A 19,911-nucleotide genomic window follows, 5' to 3' on the forward strand; every position below is an offset into this window, starting at 1 on the left:
GACATTAATAATTCAGTTAACCTGGACAAGGCTAAACCCTGATTCTCAGAACATTGGTGACGCCATAACCAAGTTATCCACTGTACATTCTGATCTGAGTCAACCAAATCCAACTGACAAGTCTGTTTTTTTTGTTTTTTTTTCATTGCTGTATTACGTTTGTGGGCAGTAAATAAGATGTATCCTGGAGTTTCCCACAAACTATTTCAGACGTTGACCAGTTAAACAAACTTCTATCAAGAAGTCAGTGCCGTACAACATGTAAACGGTTTAATCACACTTACAGTAATGCTTTTTACATGAATTGAGTTATTTATGTATGTGTAAACATACTGATCGCGATGAGCATCATGAAGATAACCGGTCTGACTATTTTCTGACACCGGTTCAACTTGAAATTTTTGATGAAGAGCCTGAGAAGATTTGGGATAATGTTGGGGTGTATTAGGTTAAATGCTGCAGTAAAACCTGATGACATTGGATACTGTATTTAAATAATGTTAATAATAGGCTATATTGTAATCAAAGACTCAGACACCTTGTATTATATGTTCTTATTTAATTTGTTAGAGTAATAAAGCATTTAGAATAAATCTTGTTTGCTTTACTTGCTGTAACTAACACTGGATGGATTGTCTTAATTCTAACAATAATTAAGTTCATTATAAATTCTCTTAACTTGCTTACATAGTTCACCAACGTAGGATACTATCAGTACTTTCCCTTGATTACACATCATTAACACTTTCACACTGGAGTTTGTCGTTGTATCCTACAAAATACTGATGCTGCATAAAACAGTGTCTGATGTTGAGACTTGCAGCTAATTTGTGACAGGACCAGAGCTCATAATGGGATGTAAAAGTGACACAAACTCAAGTTATACAAGTGTTTGCACAGTTATGAAACAAAAGGGTAGCTGATAGCAGGATAATGTTTGGTTAATGTTTAATGACCAAGATCAGCTCATGACACTGAAGACCATCAATACATTAAAAGTGTCTTTTTAAATGACAAATAGCTACAGAATTTACTGTTGTCTTTAAGTTATATTCACCAGTTTGTCAGCAGCACTAAAGCACAAATAGTTACTTTGAAAACAAGATTTGTGTAGCTTACAGTGGCCGTTTAAGTAATATACAGTTGTCCCAATCAGCAATTATTGGTTTCACAAAGAGATATTCTGAACACTGCAATGGATGGGTGGGTCCAACATATGGTGGTGTTCAAAGCACCCAAAAAAGTACATTTGAAAAACTTAATACAAGTGAGTCTTTACAGAAATTATCACCAGTTACTCAAGACAATCCACAGACCTTGTTATGAGTAATTTCATGTAAACTGCTTTCTACGGTTGAATCTACCAGAACTACTTTCTCTAGATCAGAAAGAAAATAGTTCTTACATGAAACTTCAGAAGTTCTGTGGAGCAACTGGGTCACGATTACTAGAAAGAGACACTGCTGTTTAAGCTTTTCAAATGTATTTTTTGGTGCTTTGAGCAGCACAAGCTGAGTGTCACCTAGTTCCATTATACTGAAGAGAAGAAAGACATCTCTATGGCCTGTATCTCAAAAACTTTGCAACTCACACCAAAACAATCTCAATGTTTAAATTGCACTTCAGGTAAGAAGAAAAATATCTACTTTTGATTTTATGATGAACTGAACCTTTAACCAAACATTGGAGTCGCCCATTCATTGCAGTATTTGGAATGGTTCTTACTGAAACCAGTAATTGCTGATTGTCTCAGCTGTAATATGAACCGTCCCTTTAAACACACAGTATAAACAAATTAATATAAATTGTTATTCCTCTAAATGGACTCAGTGCACACCACTGTGTGAGGTTTAATATGGGCAGGAGCTGCAGGAGCACACAGGGCTGATGGGGAAAATACTCACGCTCAGCAGGTTTTATTCTATGGAAAAGCCAAAGCAACACAACAGAGGCCACAAAGCCTGAGCACACAATAACCTGACCAAACTAAGAACTGGGTGCCAACCATTTTTGTGTTTTGTATACAAAGTGCCCAATCCTCATGGGTCAAAAATACAGGAACAATATGGTTAGTGTTCAAATATGACAAAATTACAGATTATTTTACAGCTTGGTCTTAAAAATATTCTGTCTTCTCTTCCAAGCTTGGCAAATAAAGTCATCATATGACCAAAAGAAATCAACATAAATGGAGAACATTTTGGTAAAAACAAGATCAAGACCCTCACAACTCATGCCACAACTGTTACTGTTCATTTGCCTTTTAGAGACTGGAGCACAAGGCAGCAATTCATTAGATTTACATGAGAATTTACAAAACTTTAGTTTACATTGCTATTAATATAAGCGTGAGTGAAATTACACAGTAGTGTTTGGAGAGAAATTGATTTACTTTTATTATGTTACAAGTTATTATAGTTAACTAAACCTGGGTGTGAAAACATTTTAGTTCATTAAAACAAAAATCAGGCTTTTGAAAAAAAAAATTAAAGCTGAAACAATATTGTGTGCCTACAAAACTAATACAAAATAATTTACAGGAAATGTCTGAAGTTTTAGTCTGTCAGTTTGGTCAAATCTTTCACAGCAATAAGCATGAAGAGGCAGGAGAAGGTTTATTGAAACTGGAATGACTAGCTTGTGAGTCAGTTGTGTTTGTACTGTAATATCTAATATCTATCCCTTACATCTTGCTCCTAACAATTACCACCCATATTATAATAATAAAAACAAAAAATTGAAACAAACACTGAAATGAACAAAAACGAAATGCTTTTAAACAATAAAACTAAAACTGTCTGGAAACTAAATTAAATTAAATGGAAGTGATTTCTAAACTCTAAACCGAAATAAAAATAAAAACTCATGAAAAATACAGACTACAGTATAACTCTAGTGGCGTGCGGGTGGCGGTAATTCACCAAACGTGCCAACTACCGGAAATCCGGAGAAGGAGGCGTAGAAGAAGAAAAACACGGAAGAACAACACAGGAGACGCGGCAAACTCATAACTTTGCTGGTAAGTTGTTAAGCTTATTTTAATGCAAGAAGCGTTTCTGCAAAGCATTCAGAAGTTGAGACGCCGTATAACTAAACTGCAGATAATTGAGAATTGCCGTAAATTGACAAAACCTCCCTGTTGGCGCAGTTAACAGTTAGCTGATGTTAGGGTTGTTGAAACACTTGTGGTCCCTGTAACGTTAGCTTTAGCTTTTTACACTCACCGTAACTGTTATAAGATCGATTAAGTTGATACGAAGTTACAAGCCATCGCAGATTTGTAACGCCAACATTTTTAACTCCGCTTAGACGCCGATGTGTCTGTTCATGGTCTTTATTGTGATAACCATGTTCATGGGAAATACTTTTCCTGTGTGGTTGTCAGGTAAAATGTAGAATTAGGCAAACTAACGGGATATCAAGCTAATATTAACCTAGCTAGCTGAAGTAGAATTGCTGTTTTTCTTTTTGCTTTGTTCATATTTTGATTGCTCTCACCAAAAACACGCATCCTTTATACCTTGCATTAGAATGTGTCTGTACAGATTTAATCTACCATATGATTTAAAGCTGCTACAAGGAACTTTCATATTTTGTTGACTTTTGAGGCCCTTCTGGACAAAAGCGGTAGAATTTCCACCATATTAACCACAAAATGTAACGTCAAAAATAAAAGTGGCTTATGGAAAATCTCCTGCTTCTTTTAATTTGTCAGGGAAAATGCGAACACAGGCCTGTTTCATCTGATGTCAAGGAGAATCCGACCTGGTGGCAGCCATTAAGAATAACTAAATAGAAATATCCAACTTCCGTAGATCATATAGCTAGATCTGTTTTATAAATAGTTAAAACTTTCTTCTTGTAGCTTTAAACCAATAATTTACACCTGGTATTAAAATGTGTCTCCGGTGTCTACATTGAGATCTGATCAGGATCAGTGTCGCCAACTCTTCTGTAATCAAAATAGGCAGCACTATTTACAAAACGTGCCCAATGATGTAATTGTGCATCAATTTGCATAAAGGTTTCTGTGAGGGAGAGATGGCAGATAGAGGATTCTGTAGTCAAATAATCACAATCTCACTACAGAAACAAGTTGAAAAGCTAAAAAAAATCTACAAACTTTACAGTTACACAGTTGTCTTTTACAGATGGCTCTATATAGGAACACCAAGATCTGAGATTTACAAGCTATAGGGATATCCTTATCCAGAGAGAAAGAGTGAAAAGAGCACACTCCCATTTTGAAAAATTCCAGCCCAGACAAAGTTTCAGCATGACAAGAGTCAGTGTGACCATAAAAACTTACTACAACTGCACTCCCGCTTTTCGAGCAAGCAGCGTCCTACCAACCAACCAAAATACATTTTAATGCTCACCTTTTAGTATTTCTGATATAATATTGGCAACCTTGTTGAGGGTTTGTGTATGAGTGTTTTTGTTTTGTGTTTTCACTTTTTTGTGTTTTCTTTATTCATTTTGTTAATGCCACTGATTATTATTTACCCAGTTACATTTCAAAATGGAACCTCACATTTAGACAAAATAAAGTATAAAAAAAATCTATATGCATTTTAATGCAAGCTGTGAAGGGGGTAACTGTGTCTCTTGGTTTGATTGTTGGGTTTAACAGGCTGTACTTTCCGTTGTGTCTAGGTCAGTCCAGAAACATGTCACGACAGATGGGAGACAGCCATCGCAGGTTTCTACAGACCATGATGGCCAGTGGCATCGTCGATGAACAAGCAGCCAAGAAACTCTATTATTTTTGTTGTGAAACCCACAACAGTGAGTTATTTTATTTAACAGTTACTGATGTTATTATCCAGGATAAGTCAAGAGTTGACCTCTGTATCAGGAGACAGGATTCATACAGCAGGTCAAGACCTGTGCACAACCTTGAATGATGAGAATAGATTTACTCTTCTAAACAAGAAGTCCTCTCAACCAAAGTGTTCGTCTTCTTTTTTTTATTATTATTATTATTGTTTTCACAGTTTGAAGTTCAACTGAATATTTTTATTGCCTTTTATATTTTTAAACTGAAAAACTTTTGGGTCAGTAATTTACTCATAATACATTTAGAAAATGTTAAATTTGACAGAAATTGAAATATCAATAAGAAAGGCCTTAAAATAATTTCCATTGTGTTTGTTATACTCCCCAACTTCCTGTGTCCTTTAAGTCAATAACATGACAAAGTAAAATTCTGTTTTTGAGTCTAACAAATGTGGTCTTTCTTTCTTTCTGTTTTTTGCAGCACAGCACGCCCCTGACAGACTGGATGATTTCATTGATACCATCAACTCAAAGCTACAGCCCCTGTTCATGCAGATTAGAAAAGGCATGTCTGAAGACAACGGTCACCAGTATTACGCCTTGGTTAGTGGGTTTGATTCCTGTACTGGGCCTGCATTGTCAGACCTGTTTACCTTGTTAGTGACTATTTTAAACTCACAGTAATTTTGGTGCTGGTAGTTTTTGCCACAGGACAAGAACCTGCATGGCAGTACACAGATATCAGGCTGTGGAACATAACGCATGTCAACATAATCAATTAAGAAAAATGTTTTTTACATGCATCAGTTTGCATAGTGTCAGAAGAAAGTAATATGCATTAAAAGCATATTGAGCCACAGTAGCTGTTATTGATCACTGTTTCACTTCAATCCTGCTCAGGTAAACATGGCTGAGACCGATGTCACCAGGATGTCATCAGATTATGCTGACAATGAGCTGGAGCTGTTCGGGAAAACAGTGAGTTAATTTCACAGAATAAAATCCCACAAAGACGCTTTAATAAATCTTAAGGAACAACTTGAAGTCTTGATTTTGTCTTCCCACGATCATTAAAACAAGATAATTGAAATAAAGCCATTATTGTGCTGCATGCCGTGGTGGCGTATTGCCTTTTGTCTTGTGTTGTAATTGCAGCGCACCTTTCCATTCCACCCAGTTTCAGTTTCAGCTTGTGTTGGTTGAATTTGAAACAGCTTGTAGAGAACAGCAGAAAGGCCGCTTTTGGTCAACAAGAAAGGTAAAACTAAACCAGCATGGCAGGATAGGACATTGTTGACTTACATGTTCGCTGCTTATTCCACATATGTGTCAACTTTTTTTAAGCAGAGAGAGGGAGGGAGACTAGCAGACGCATTTTACAGTGCTGACTCAGAGCTGTGTGCACTAAGCAGACACACACACATACACACACACACACACACACACACATAGACAGGCAGGAGGAATCTCACGGGGCATTGATTTTTTTAAAGTGGCGGTCTGTTTATCCAGGAACTTATTAAAAAGTTTGTGTCTTAAATCCATGAGGTTATCAGCTCTATGTGTGATTATAAATGAGCAGAATCACCTGGTTAGCGGTGTTGTGTTGTGTTGTGTTGTGTTGTGTTGTGTTGTGTTGTGTTGTGTCATACATCTTTTGATTCAGCGATGCTGGCTAGAGAAGAACACGCTGTACAACATAGTTGGTGATATTTATCTTTATTTTTACTTGTTTGTTTTATTTATTTATATATGTTTTACTTCATTTATTTTCCATGTATTTCTTGTTTTTCAGTGCAGAGTTCACAGTATAATAAAAATATTATGTCACCAAATCAATGAATAATCATGTTTGGTAATAGTGATTATGATTTTTGCCATAATTGAGTAGCCTTAGTGGCAGTGGGACCTGAGTGCTGAGCTTCTATAAAACCATTTTTTCCCCAGGAGAAAGTGTGTCACGACTAACTCGAGCTGCTCTGATTCAGATGGAACTGATCGTGGGCTCTGAGAACGGCAAGGCGTCCTCCACTGACATTCTGAACAGCGCCGACACCCTGACCACCAAAAAACTGAAGAAGAGCGAGACGGAGCACCTCTTGAACCGACTCGTGCACGACAAATGGCTGAATGAGGTAAAACACAGCGTCACAATCAGAATTTCTCAATCAATTTTAACTTTTTTTTTTGTTTATTTTCAGACTGCAAGTACTTTTTGTGTGGACAAAATATATGATTTTTGAGAGGCAATTTCATAGCCCCAACCAAGGGACTCCCATCACCAGAGTCACAAGGCTTCTTTGTTTGCAAGGGGTGCACTTATTCTTCATGTGAATGGCTCATTGCATGGTTCAAACAGTCTTAGTAAAAAGGAAAGTTTTTTCTTGTTCTCTTTTCCTTTTGCCCCCCATTTTTTCACTTTGACACACTTGGTGTCTGTCCAGCGGCCTTGCAACATGACATGGGACTGCCCTCCCACTCAACTCATTAGTGTAACACAGCATAGGTGTGCAAGTTACTCCTGTCTGACCCTGATGAAGACCTGTGTCAGTCGATACACGTTGGTCATTTTGAACTCTTTTTGACTCTTTTTGTCATGTAAAATAAAAGCATTTTAACTTGTACAGTAGGACTAGGATTAAAAGATAAAACGATTAAAAAAGATTTAAACTAAAGCAAATCTCACAGGATGAGGGCACAGTGAACACCTGAACACAAGCTATATGCTCAGAGCGTCACTGTCTGTGAAAAAGCCTCATCCTGCATTAGAAAAGTTTGCAATTGAAACAACTAAAGAGCATTTAAATAAAAACAAAAAATACATAATATATACAGAGAATTATATTAAACATCTGAAATATCAGGAAAACTCATCTCTGATGCAATAGTGACAGGATTGCGCTCAATATTTGGTTTAACTGTACAGTTTCCATTTTTCTGAGGGGTTTTTGTTATGCATTAAATATAATATGAAATATCAATAAATGATGTCAGTCAGTCCAGGGTTGTCAGTTTAATTAATGATAGAGAAATGAAGAGGGTTGAGAATCACTGATCTTTGCTTTGCTAAGCTAACTGGCTGCTGACTGTAGCTGTGCGTTTATCACCTCGTGAGGCAGCTGGCTTCATGAGATCACACAAGAATATGAAGATATGAAGGAATGATGGTATTAATCTTCTCATCCAACCCTCAGCAAGAAAGCAAATAAGATTAACACTGGTGATGCTGGTGATTAACACCTTGTTGTGTTAAGCATGAATAGGCTTACCAAAGCTTTATGCTCAGTCATATTTAAAAGGTACTATATGTAACAAAATAACCACATGTACCATCAGTAGTTCAATATGGTGTGTGTAGAAGAGGATGAAATTATCACTCTGAAACATGACTGTATTTTCTGAGGATTATAAACCCTTCTTGCGTCCATTCTCATCCAGGTTTATTTGTTGTGTAATTGATTTCTGTTCACTGATTCAGAAACGGGGTGAATACACTCTGTCCACCAGATGTATTATAGAGATGGAGCCATATCTCCGCGCCATGTATCAGGACCAGGTCAAAGTGTGTCACATCTGTCACAACATCGCTTTCCAGGTAAATATTTCCTCTGTTGTGCATAAATATTGCCATCCTTATATCCCTCTGATAAATAAATACCTGAATAAAATTACCTGCCATCAGTTCTGTCATCTAGAACCCGCCATGTACAACATTTCATTAAAACGACCACTGAAAGGTGGAAATGCTGTGCCTTGATGGTGACAGATAGGGATGTGCTTTATGGGTAATGTTGCTTTTGATAGCCAACATCTGTCAACAGGAAACTGATGGGTTTAAAACATGCTAAATAATGTGAAATACACACCTTAAAACCCTAGTGAGAAGTACTTTTTATTTGAAGGTCGGCTACATTTGTTACACAATAACATTTATTATTGTTCATAAGAAAATTATTCTTACCAGCCATATTGTAACTAAAAGGCAGACTATAAATGTCTTAATAAATGTTTTTTTATTAAATAAATAAACAAAATAATTTTGCTGTTTTAAGCTGTTGGGAGAATCTTAGCGTGGTGGATCGCTTTGGACGTCACACAGACTTGCTCTTAAAAATATAAAAAATAAAAATGCATAAATATAAATGACCAAGAATTCACAACAGAACAAGCAAGTTTCATATGTAATATTGATGCTGTTTGGTTCAGTTTTACTTCCATTTTGAGTGATCTCACAATACAAATAATGAATTATTTTATTTTCAGTGCCAAATTTGTGAGAATCCTACGTGCGGCATAAAAATACACAACCCATGTGTGGCCAGGTACTTTAAAGGAACGGCAGAGCCACGGTGTCCAGCTTGTGACGACTTCTGGCCGCATGAAATCCCTGGTAATTATTGTTTATTTATAGATGTTTTTTGATGTTGTTATTTGGACTACAAGAAGATGCACTTTGTCCTGCTTTTCAGTGCATAATTATTTAAAAAAAACTGCCACCTTCCAGATCCATCAACATGATATTTTGCTTTGCATAAATCTCTTTTTGCTTTTTTTTTTTTTTTTTTATATACACCCTTTACACTGTCCACCATATACGCATGTTACGCACTTTTTATTTGATCATTAAAACACATGGTTTATTATGCTCGCTTTGGGTGCATTAATATTAATAAAAATATAAGAGTCAGCTTGTTTGACATATTATTGGTTGTGTTCATTCCAGAAGTGCGACGCCTCCAGTCTCAGTCCAGAAGATGACTTCAGCATCAAGTGTGTTTTTCGTTTGTTAAAATTGTCTTGTGTTTTTAACATAACTTTGTAATAAACCAAACTGTTAATATAAATTTCTTTATTGTTATTTTTGAAAAAATAAATGAGAAAATGTTCCACTGAAATGTCTGTATTATGTTTATTTTTGCACAATTGCAATAAAAAAAATAAAATAAAATAATAACACCAATTAATTCCTGTTATTACCCTGATAATTTTTCATACAATATATCTGGAAGAAAACAAACATTCAGATGCATAACAATTTTCCTTCCAGTTTGTTCCTCAAGTTCAGTTATTAATCTTACATACTTTCAGTTTTAGTCTCAGGGAGAAGAAAAGGAAAAATCAGAGACAGATTTATGTTTCTTTATACGTGGACCTAAAACTCTACTGTTAGTTACAGTTAACATTCAACTGAATGTTTTCTCTCTGTATGATACGAATGTATACAAAGGTTCAACTTGTTTAGCAAAACTAATTACACCAGGGCTGCAACTAACAGTTCATTACTGAATAATCCAATGTTTGGCATATGACATTTCATAAGAGCTGAAATAGACATTCAAGACATTTAAGGGCTGCAACTAAGCATTATTTTCATTGATGATTAAGATGTTGATTATTTTCTTGGTCTATAAAAAATGTCCCAAAGTCCAAGATAATATGACCTCAAATGTTTTGTTTTTAAGATATTCAATTTACTGTCAAGAAAAAAGAAAAAGTTCACATGTAAATAAAAGATTTTTTTGTTTTGTTTTTTATTACTGAAAATGGTTAAAATGGTCATTAATAAAATAGTTGGGGATCGTTTTAATAGTTAAATCAATTGATTATTCAATTCATCATTGTAGTTCTGTTTCAGTTTGCTATAATGAAGACAAAGGAAAGCAGAAAATTTTCTCATTTAAGAGGAGAAAATTAGCAAATATATTTTATTATTGTTTGATAACTGATTATTAGTTGATCATCAAGCTGCTGACTATTATTGACTATGATTATTTTTAATTTTCAGCTCTGACTTAGACTGATGCTGCATCCTAATTTCCAGACTAACATGCTGGTTAAGGAAAGAAAGGAAGGGACAAATGAAAGAAAATATGAAATCAAACACAATAAATAACTTATGTCTCCTGCTGCATTTGCATTAACATGACCAACAGCAGTTTAATTTGTGTGACACTTATTTCCAGGTTATATTGTCAGGAATAAAGTGACTAAAGTATGTTTGCATGAGAGGAGCCCCCCTCAAGTATCTTCAGAAGATACTGATAGAAAATGTTAGAAAATAGCTGCAAATGCACAAAAAAGCTCATTATAATTTCCTCAAGTTGAAGATGACATATTCAGATCCCCTTTTTCTTATATTAGAGATGTTAGACATTCAATTTACTATAATGTAAGACAAAGAAAAGCAGAAAATTCTCACATTTAAGAGGCTGAAACTAACAAATGTGTTGCACTATTGCTTGATAACTGATGATCATTTAGCAATTATGAAATTGCTGATTGCCTCTCATTTCCAGATGAAAACTTTCCCTGACTTCAAAGTACATTTGCATGTGAGGAATCCTTCTCCAGTATCTTCAACATGACAATGAACTTGATAGCTTTCCTAAACCACGGGTAGAAAAACGCGTATATGAGCGGATTCAAGCAAGAATTAAAGTACACCAGCCAGGACACGATGGCCCACGATGAAGCATTGTTTGAGATGTCCTGTCCTGCTAGAGAGGGGTAGTAATACGGACAGAAACTCATCAAAAACACTAATATGACAATACCCAGAGTCCTGGCTGCTTTTTTCTCTGATTTCTTTGCAGCGACTGTAACTTTACCTGCTGCAATGACTGTAACATGAGACTGCATGGAATGGGCCTGAGACACCGCCACAATAAACACTCGCATATACAGAACAATGATGATTGAGCAGGGGCCGATGAAAGTGAACACGAGATCGACAGTTCCTGAGACATAATTGATCACCACCAAACACTCCCCGTAGCAGGAGTTGTGTCTGTCTGGCTGCCTGAGATGGTTCTTTAAGATCAGCCCATTGTAGAAAAGCGAGAGGGCCCAGCACAAACACACACACACCTCGATTCTGCTGCGAGTGACTGTGCTAGGGTACTGCAGAGGATGACAGATAGCTACATAGCGGTCAATTGATATAAGCACCATGTTCCCCACAGAGGCTGAGGTGAGGGTGAAGCCGATAATGTAAGACAGAGCACACATGAGATCACCCAGCAGCCAGCAGGTTTCTATGAACCGCACCGACTCCACTGGCATCACCAGCAGCCCGACAAGCAGGTCAGAGATGGCCAGCGAGAGCAGGAGCAGGTTGGTGGAGGTGTGGAGCTGCCTGAAGTGGGAGATGGAGATGATGACCAGCAGGTTGAGCGCTACAGTGAGCACGGTGATGCAGGAGAGCAGCGTGTAGAGGAGGACGGCCTCGGAGCGAGGACGCATTAAACCCCTGCAGGATGTGTTCGGGAGGTGAGGGTAGCAGAGCTCCAGGCCGTCCATCATCCAGCACTGAACCCACTGAGCTCCAGCAGCTCTCTGATCAGAGCAGACATGGTTCAACTCACTTATCTCTCATCCTCATCCTCCTCTTCATCACTATCTGGGCTGCCCTTGTCAGCCTCTTCTTTGTTTCTTTCATTTCTCCTCATCTTCCTCCCCCCTGCTTATTCCACCCTCCCTCCTCCCCTTTAATCCCACTGTTACATGATGCAACATATTACTTTCTTTCATGCAACTGATGGAAAAGTTTTTTGTTAAAACTTTGGTCAGATGAACTTACAGAAAGCCTTGAAGGATCCATGTCTGTTAACTGATCACACCAGCAAACAAGAATTTATGTAACAAGTTATAGACACCAGACACACATGAGCTGTTTTCTGACTAAGGGTTTATGACACTTAAACTGGAAGAGGTCACTCAGTAGAGAGCAGATCACTACCAGGCAACAGATGGTGAAGCACCTGCTGCAATTTCATTCAATTTCATTTAATTCTAAATCACAGAGGTCCTTCAACGTACAGTCATGAATGTGCTGGCTGATCGCTCCAGTAGAATTCAAGATTAACTGCGGACAAGCTTCACCCACGCACTCACTCACACACACATGCACACATGTAAGCTAACAGCCACTGTTGTGGTTGTGTTTCACATGTATAATCACAACCACTGTGCAGGAACTGAAGTCTGCTGGTCAAATGAGTGCACTATAGTCCTTGGTGTCATGATGCTGATATACCTGGGTCTCTGATCTCAGAGCAGTTACCAGGCTGGTATTGTTTTCACCTTGTGTGTGTGTGTGTGTGTGTGTGTGTGTGTGTGTGTGTCATCATGGCAAAATATGATCCTGGAGACATCCACTGTAGCAGGAACTATTTTGACAGGTGTCTGTCTGGACAGATCTTGTCTACGTGACAGTGTGAGAGATCAAAATGAAGGTCGAGTTTGAAGATGGGTGTGGTCTGAGTAAGAGTAAGGGTAAGGGCTCATTTTACACCCCTGAACACCCCCATCTATGATCATTACTCATTACTGCACGATTACATGAGTACTCTTTACTCAAGGTTGGACCACACCTGTCTTTAAACTGGGCCTTCATTTTGATTTTAACTACACACAAAGTGAAGAAGTCAGCTTGGGCTCTGGGACATTGCAGAGGGCATTATGACATTTGATGTACTAAACAAACAAACAAAGATTAAGTCAGAAATATACACTCACCAGCCACTTTATTAGGTACACCTGTTCAACTGCTCGTAAACGCAAATATCTAATCAGCCAATCACATGGCAGCAACTCAATGTATTCAGGCATGGAGACATGGTCAAGACGACCTGCTGAAATTCAAACCGAGCATCAGAATGGAGAAGAAAGGTGATTTAAGTGACTTTGAACGTGGCATGGTTGTTGGTTTTGGTTTTGAGAAACTGCTGATCTACTGGGATTTTCCACACAACCATCTCTAGGATTTATAGAGAATGGTCTGAAAAAAAGAAAATATCCAGTGAGCTGCAGTTCTTTGGGCGAAAATGCCTTGTTGATGCTAGAGGTCAGAGGAACATGGTCAGACTGGTTCAAGACAATAGAAAGGCAGCAACTCAAATAACCACTTGTTACAACCAAAGTATGCAGAAGACCATCTCTGATCACACAAGATGTCGAACCATGAAGCAGATGAACTACAGCAGCAGAAGACCACACCAGGTTCCACTCCTGTCAGCTAAGAACAGGAAACTGAGGCTACAATTCTCAAAGACAATAGAACAATGGACAATAGAAGATTGGAAATGTTGCCTGGACTCATGAGTCTCAATTTCTGCTGCAACATTCAGATGTTAGGGTCAGAATTTGGTGTAAAAAACATGAAAGCATGGATCCATCCTGCCTTGTGTCAACAGTTCAGGCTGCTGCTGGTGGTGTGATGGTGTGGGGGATATTTTCTTGGAACACTTTTGGGTCCCTTCTTCTTCTAAGTTTTAGTGGTACATCCTCTACTCATTGAGGAAACACACGAGTTAATGTCCTGTTACGTGCGGATTTTGCTCATTTTAAACTATTTGTCAAAGATCAACTTTCAAGGTTTGTTTGGATGCTGAAGGTTTGAAAAGTGAGGGCTTACAGATGGGTGTTTTCCTTTAATTTGTCACTCTTCTATAGAATTGTATCACAAATTTTAGCACAATAACATCTAATTTAATGTGATTGAGAAATTAAAAAATCATTTTGAGTATATGTATATAAATAAGTCATTTATCGCAGCAGTGATGTGCAGAAAAGCTTGAAAATGAACCTTGAAATGTTTTTGAAATGTGCTTGAATTTTACTTTGGAAAAGGTGTAGAAACCCTGAAGTTTGCTCTGTAGAATTTTAAACTCTCGTTCGGTTTGTTTCTGAGTTTTATTTGTGTTTATGCTCAGCTTTCTATCACTTTACTATAACGTTGTTGAATAGCCGAGAGTTGCATTTACTCTTTTCTTCAGCTATCTGGTGTATCTTGAGTATATGTATGTATATGTGTGTGTGTATATATTTATATATATATATATATATATATATATATATATATATATATATATATATGTTTCATGAGTTTTTTCTTTAAATGTTTGACGTTAGACTGAATTTTCAGCTGTGGCTCTTCACTTTCCACAAACAACATGTTTTACTCACATGAGTAAAAGCGGATGTGGTTGCATCATGTGTTGATGTTAGAGTGTGCTTATTAACACCTTTGAGTGGAATTCAGTTGTGGTTTAATGTGTTATCAAACATTATTACAAGGTGTGAACGTGTCCCGCTGGTACACAACACAGTTTTCATTTCATCATGTTTGTTCTTTATGTAGAATTTAATGTGTGCTCTGAGGTACTGATAAGTTGGATTAGTGTGTTGGTCCTAAATAATATCTGTACAAAACTTAAATCCTTCTACAGTGTTTTCAGATAGTAATTTCAATATTTAGTTCCATTAGTTCAACTTTGTCAATTGTGATTATCTGTGATTCTTCCTGTAATTTCCCTCCAGGTTTTTTGCCACAGACGTAGACAGTGGACTGCTGCATGTGAGTTTTTTTTTTTATCTTTTTATTTTCTCTGTCTCTTTCTGGGAGATTTGGTTTAGTTTAGTTTATTTTGCACTATTAAAAATATACACAAAAAGGCAAGCATGATAAAAAAATATACAGAGCAGGGAAATACAAAAATTCCATTTCCAAAACTCAAAAATACAATAAAATACAGAAAAATACAAAAAAAAATACAAGTACTGGCAAACTAATAGTAATGAACAGAGATGCAGAACAAAAAAAAGTAAAATTTAAATTTTAAAAAGTGACAGATTTCGGTCCCACCACATGTCAAAGGGCAGTTTTGTATATTTGTACCACAATAAATTTACCTGATGGTTTTAGAATTTGACACCAAAATCAACCAGTAGCTTATAAAATATAATTAATAGTTAAAACAATTGAAACTGGTTACTCTGAACTATAAATGTTCTTCAGACTACACAACAGTGATGTATATTTACTGCTGTATCCTCAAGCACAATGTAATGCAGGGTCTTTATTGGTAATGAGTTGTGTTTCCGTTATTGTGCTACTTCACAGGCATTTTAATCACAATTCTAATCAACTAATAATACAATTAATTGAGTTTTTTTCCTGATTTGACACATTTTGAATGAATAATTTAATACACATTTTATACATATTTTATGCGTCAATTTATTAATAGTATAATTTCAGCTTATATCATAAAATGCAGTGAACCAGTTCAGTAGTTATTGGACCTTTTGTTCAGTCTTTTGTTCTTGTACTGGATTAAAGGTTTTCTTTTCAGGCCTCCACACAGAAAACAGCTGTGGTTAAAGGTATTATGTCTTTGGTTTGTCCATCTGTCCGTCCCATTTTTGTGAACATGATATTTCAAGAGCACCTTGACAGAACTTCTTCATTATTTGGCACAAATATCCACTTGGGCTTCCTGTGAATGTGATAACCCAAGAACACATGGGCAGAATTTCTTCAAATTTCTTCTGCCTGGCAGCTGACAGAACTTGTCCACCAGGACTGAAGGATGAACTGAGGTCAAAAGTCACTGTGACCTTTTTGGGTCATAACTTAGGAATTCTTAAGATAAAAATACTCTCCAAGTGAAGACAGCATGTTTCTCACTGGAAATTATTCACTGGAATCATACATGTATAGTGAGAATTTCCATCATGCCAAAAAATACAGGAATGTCTTTTATTATATTCCTTAAAAATCTTCATTACAACTATTGTATGAGTCTGGACAGACATGGATATAAACTGGAACTTGACTGGTTGTTGGAGACGTGGCTGTGAGGTGATCATTCTAGATTCATTGTAGTCATGAGCTGCTTTTTAAATCTAGAGCTCAGTAAGTAAGCGTACCTGTCCCCAAACTGAAAGTAGTCCAGTAAAATACCTTAAATTTAATGGATCAAAATAGAGCTGTGGTTCAGTTTTGCTTTTTTTTTTTTTTTTGTTTACCTTTTCTTTTGGTTGCATTCATGCTGAAGACTTTTAGAATTGTATGTGACCATCTTCATGTAGACCATCTAAACATGTCTGAATTAAGTTTTAGTTTTGAATTTGGAGCTTTCAAAAAGAAGATTTCTCCTGCTTTCTTGAGAACTAAAAGCTGTTTCAAAGCCCAATGAGAAGCTTCATCAGGAGCTCGACCAAAATGACCCTCATGTACTGAGGCTGAGTCCTCAGCAGCAGCCATGTTTTCCTCCCACGTTCCCCAATTTCCTGTCTGATGCTGTCCTGTTGATAGAGGCTAAAAATCAGCAACTCTACAAAACACAACAACAAAACAAACAAGATTCAGATAATTGTAAAACCTCTGAATATCAAAGTAGATAATAAACCCTGACACGCCAGATGGTTTGTTACACAAAATCATCTGGGAAGTCGTCCTTAGAAACTGTTTGGAGAAGGGCAGGCACTTTCAGAAAACACTCGACAAGTGATTGGATAAAACCTCTTGCTGAAATCTGTCAGAAGACAAGCAAAAACATATTTACCATTGAGAAAAACCCAGAATGCAACATGAGGCTCGACTGAGTGAGTAGCAGACGTGGAGCAGGTGTAATCCAGCTGCAGCCAATCACAGCACATAAGTGCTTCAAAAAGATGTAACCAATACCACATTTGTTCAGATCGTACATTGTAAGGTTCAGATGTCTCACATTAGCTCAGAGATAGGTACCTCAGTTTTATTATTATTATTTATTATTTTATCATATCACACACATGCTAGCCTGATTAGCAGACAGCCTCTTGTGGGCCACAGAAAAATTCAAAAGGGCTGTATCTGGTTCACCAGCCACCAGTTGAATAGGCCTGTTGTAGGCTATAATTTATATCAAATTTGTCACCTGCATCATTAATAATGTAATTACTTACATCTTATCTCTTGTGTATTTTAGATGGTGAGATGTGGCATCATTAATCTAATACATTTATTATTATTATTATTAAAAAAAGAAAGTCTTCATCTTCAAACTGATAATCTTAAAACTGACAACTCTCAAATATTCGTAAAACATTTATTAAAGTTTAGTTTTCATATCAGTAGACATTAACGTCCAGTTATCTAAAGGAGAAAACACAGTCCTGTGTTAGATCGTTCATGTGCTGCCATGTGTTGATGATGAAAACTCACAGTGAGATCTGATAACCAAACTTGCACCATGTCTCTGTTGTCGGGCTCAGCGTCTGCTGGAGCGGGTAAGAGGCTGATCAGACACTAGATGGCGCTGTTGTTAAAGCAGTGCACCCTTCAGTGGCCTTGACAACTTCACTGCTTCTGCTCTTAGAAATCTTCTTCAAAAGAGACACGGTTTATAACCATGTCATAAAGTGAACATAAACGCTTTTCTGCCATGTGAGCACTGGTTTTATGCTCGGATACTTTATGAGTTTTGCAACATTTTCATTTTTACTTCTATATATTTAAGTTTCAGTTGTGCGTCACCCAGATTATCTATAACAATATATTGTCCTGAGCGGACTGTCCTGGTTATAGTTAAAAGAATTAAATCAGTGTTTGCTGCCAACATTATGAGGTGAATTGCAAAATGTACAGCAGACATACACTGCAGAGTAACTCGATCAATTGTTTATTAAGTGAAAATGAAGCTAGATTAACAATATTTTTCAGTTGCTAAGTCACACTCTCAAAACTCTTCAGTCAGCATGACAGGAGTCTACGTCGACCAAACTGTGAATCTTTTTTTTTTTATTGATTTACACAAAATTAATTCAATTATCACATTTCCCAAAATCCATGAACTCTTTTTCTCATTTATTCTGCATCACCTCAGAACACTTTCTATCTGCAGCACAGTTTTCAAATGCTACCACGCTGTTTGCAAAACTGTTTAAAACACCTTCAAAACAGAATGACAGACTATTTCTTGTGCTTCTGCATTAATCATCATGAAATATATAGACAATAAATACATACAATTAAATCAAATACAGTAATAATCATTCCAGACTGAGCGGATTGCAATTTCTGCTGAAAGTGAACACAAGTGTTGTGTTTTTATGAAGTCTTCTTTCATTACCAAACAGACAGAAGGGGACGGTACACAGTTCTGTACAGTTTGTAAAGTTTCTGTACATGTTGATATTTTTTAGGTAGTTATTACTGTATTGCAGCCCTGGAACTACAGGAATTTTCTTTCTTGTGTCAACTTTTTATTTTTCACAAGTAAATTATGCAAAGTCATGAAAACAATAGAGGATATACTTTAGGACAGTCAATAGAGTGAAAAGGTGTTATTCCCATTCCATAATGAAATACTGATTTATGTGAAAAATCATTCTCAGTGTGTTATGAGTGATGGTCTTTGCTTTCTTAGTGAAGATTGTTGCCAGTTTTCTGGTCGAACAAACTCATTTTGAGACATGTACGAAGTGTTTTGTTGGTTTGCGTGAGGTTTGGAGGTGAGATTTGGCTAAGATGCATGTTGGTAATACAGACTGTATAAAGATTTCTGACAAGGTGACATTGGTATCAATCGATGCTTATTAGCAACTGGAAATAACTGTAAAGGTCACAGTTGAAAAACCTCAAATGAATGCATTCTCTGATCAGTATTTTTAAATTGTTTTTTTGTGCAGGAAATAAAAGACTGTGATGAGGGTTTAGAAACTGACTGTAGTCTTAAATACAGCCAGTATTACTTAACATACATGTTTTATCCTTTTACTTATCACCAACACTTGTACTGTCTTACAATTCAGGCATTTGACTGATGTGTTTACTGTTTATTTTTTAGAAATTTAAGTGCTGAAAAAACTGCTTCAATTGTCTCATCCCAAAAATAACAGAGGCCACAACCACCATGGCCTCGGCTTTCTCTTAATGTTGCTGTGACCAAACTGAAGAACAAGGAGTGAATGCTGAGAGGGACACAGAATCGAACCAGGGGAGAGACAGATGGGATGTTTTTCGAGCACACAGGCAGGTTTCATTCTTCAGTAGGAAGAGGGCGATGTTGTTTAAAGGATGAGCTTTCAGTCAAGGACAGGGAACATGGACAGCCGGGGCTCCGCTGAGCAGACAAGAGGTGATTGAAAGGTGGATGGCAGAGGAGAGCTGAGCGGTCAGAGCTGGAGCTGCTGTGTCCTGCTGCAGATCTCTGTGAGCTACACACTCTTATGAATCTCTGTATCAAGTCTGCAGACATTTAGGTTAGTCTGGTTTATACAGCTGTGCACTGAAAAAAAAAAAAAAAGATTTTTCAGAGTCAAATAAACTTTATACTAATTCAGCTTAAGATATTAAGTTTAACA

The 19,911-nt window shown here is 36.8% G+C and overlaps 2 protein-coding genes across 2 annotated transcripts; one reads left to right on the plus strand and one right to left on the minus strand.

Moving 5' to 3' along the window:
- The first annotated feature begins 3,013 nt into the window (after positions 1 to 3,013).
- On the plus strand, positions 3,014 to 9,674 carry nsmce1 (NSE1 component of SMC5/6 complex). The gene is made up of 8 exons (XM_084714199.1): positions 3,014 to 3,019; positions 4,657 to 4,788; positions 5,261 to 5,382; positions 5,680 to 5,757; positions 6,768 to 6,914; positions 8,258 to 8,374; positions 9,043 to 9,169; positions 9,503 to 9,674. The coding sequence occupies exons 2-8, from the start codon at positions 4,671 to 4,673 to the stop codon at positions 9,535 to 9,537; spliced, it is 744 nt and encodes a 247-aa protein (XP_084570325.1). The 5' UTR covers positions 3,014 to 3,019; positions 4,657 to 4,670; the 3' UTR covers positions 9,538 to 9,674.
- Positions 9,675 to 11,094: 1,420 nt separating this feature from the next.
- LOC146330571 (trace amine-associated receptor 13c-like) lies at positions 11,095 to 12,081 on the minus strand. The gene has a single exon (XM_084714208.1). It carries the CDS (start codon positions 12,079 to 12,081, stop codon positions 11,095 to 11,097), a length of 987 nt encoding a protein of 328 aa, XP_084570334.1.
- Positions 12,082 to 19,911: the final 7,830 nt, after the last annotated feature.

This window comes from Lutjanus erythropterus, chromosome 3 (assembly GCF_056507025.1).
Source record: "Lutjanus erythropterus isolate fLutEry1 chromosome 3, fLutEry1.hap2, whole genome shotgun sequence".
Classification (NCBI taxonomy): domain Eukaryota; kingdom Metazoa; phylum Chordata; class Actinopteri; order Lutjaniformes; family Lutjanidae; genus Lutjanus; species Lutjanus erythropterus.

What these genes read in the sequence shown, in the direction of transcription:
- nsmce1 (XM_084714199.1), top strand. Translation starts at nt 4,671, where the DNA reads ATGTCACGACAGATGGGAGACAGCCATCGCAGGTTTCTACAGACCATG. An exon ending in TTGTTGTGAAACCCACAACA is followed by an intron (nt 4,789 to 5,260) that starts GTGAGTTATTTT and finishes TGTTTTTTGCAG; the next exon opens with CACAGCACGCCCCTGACAGA. An exon ending in GTCACCAGTATTACGCCTTG is followed by an intron (nt 5,383 to 5,679) that starts GTTAGTGGGTTT and finishes AATCCTGCTCAG; the next exon opens with GTAAACATGGCTGAGACCGA.
- LOC146330571 (XM_084714208.1), bottom strand. Translation starts at nt 12,081, where the DNA reads ATGATGGACGGCCTGGAGCTCTGCTACCCTCACCTCCCGAACACATCC.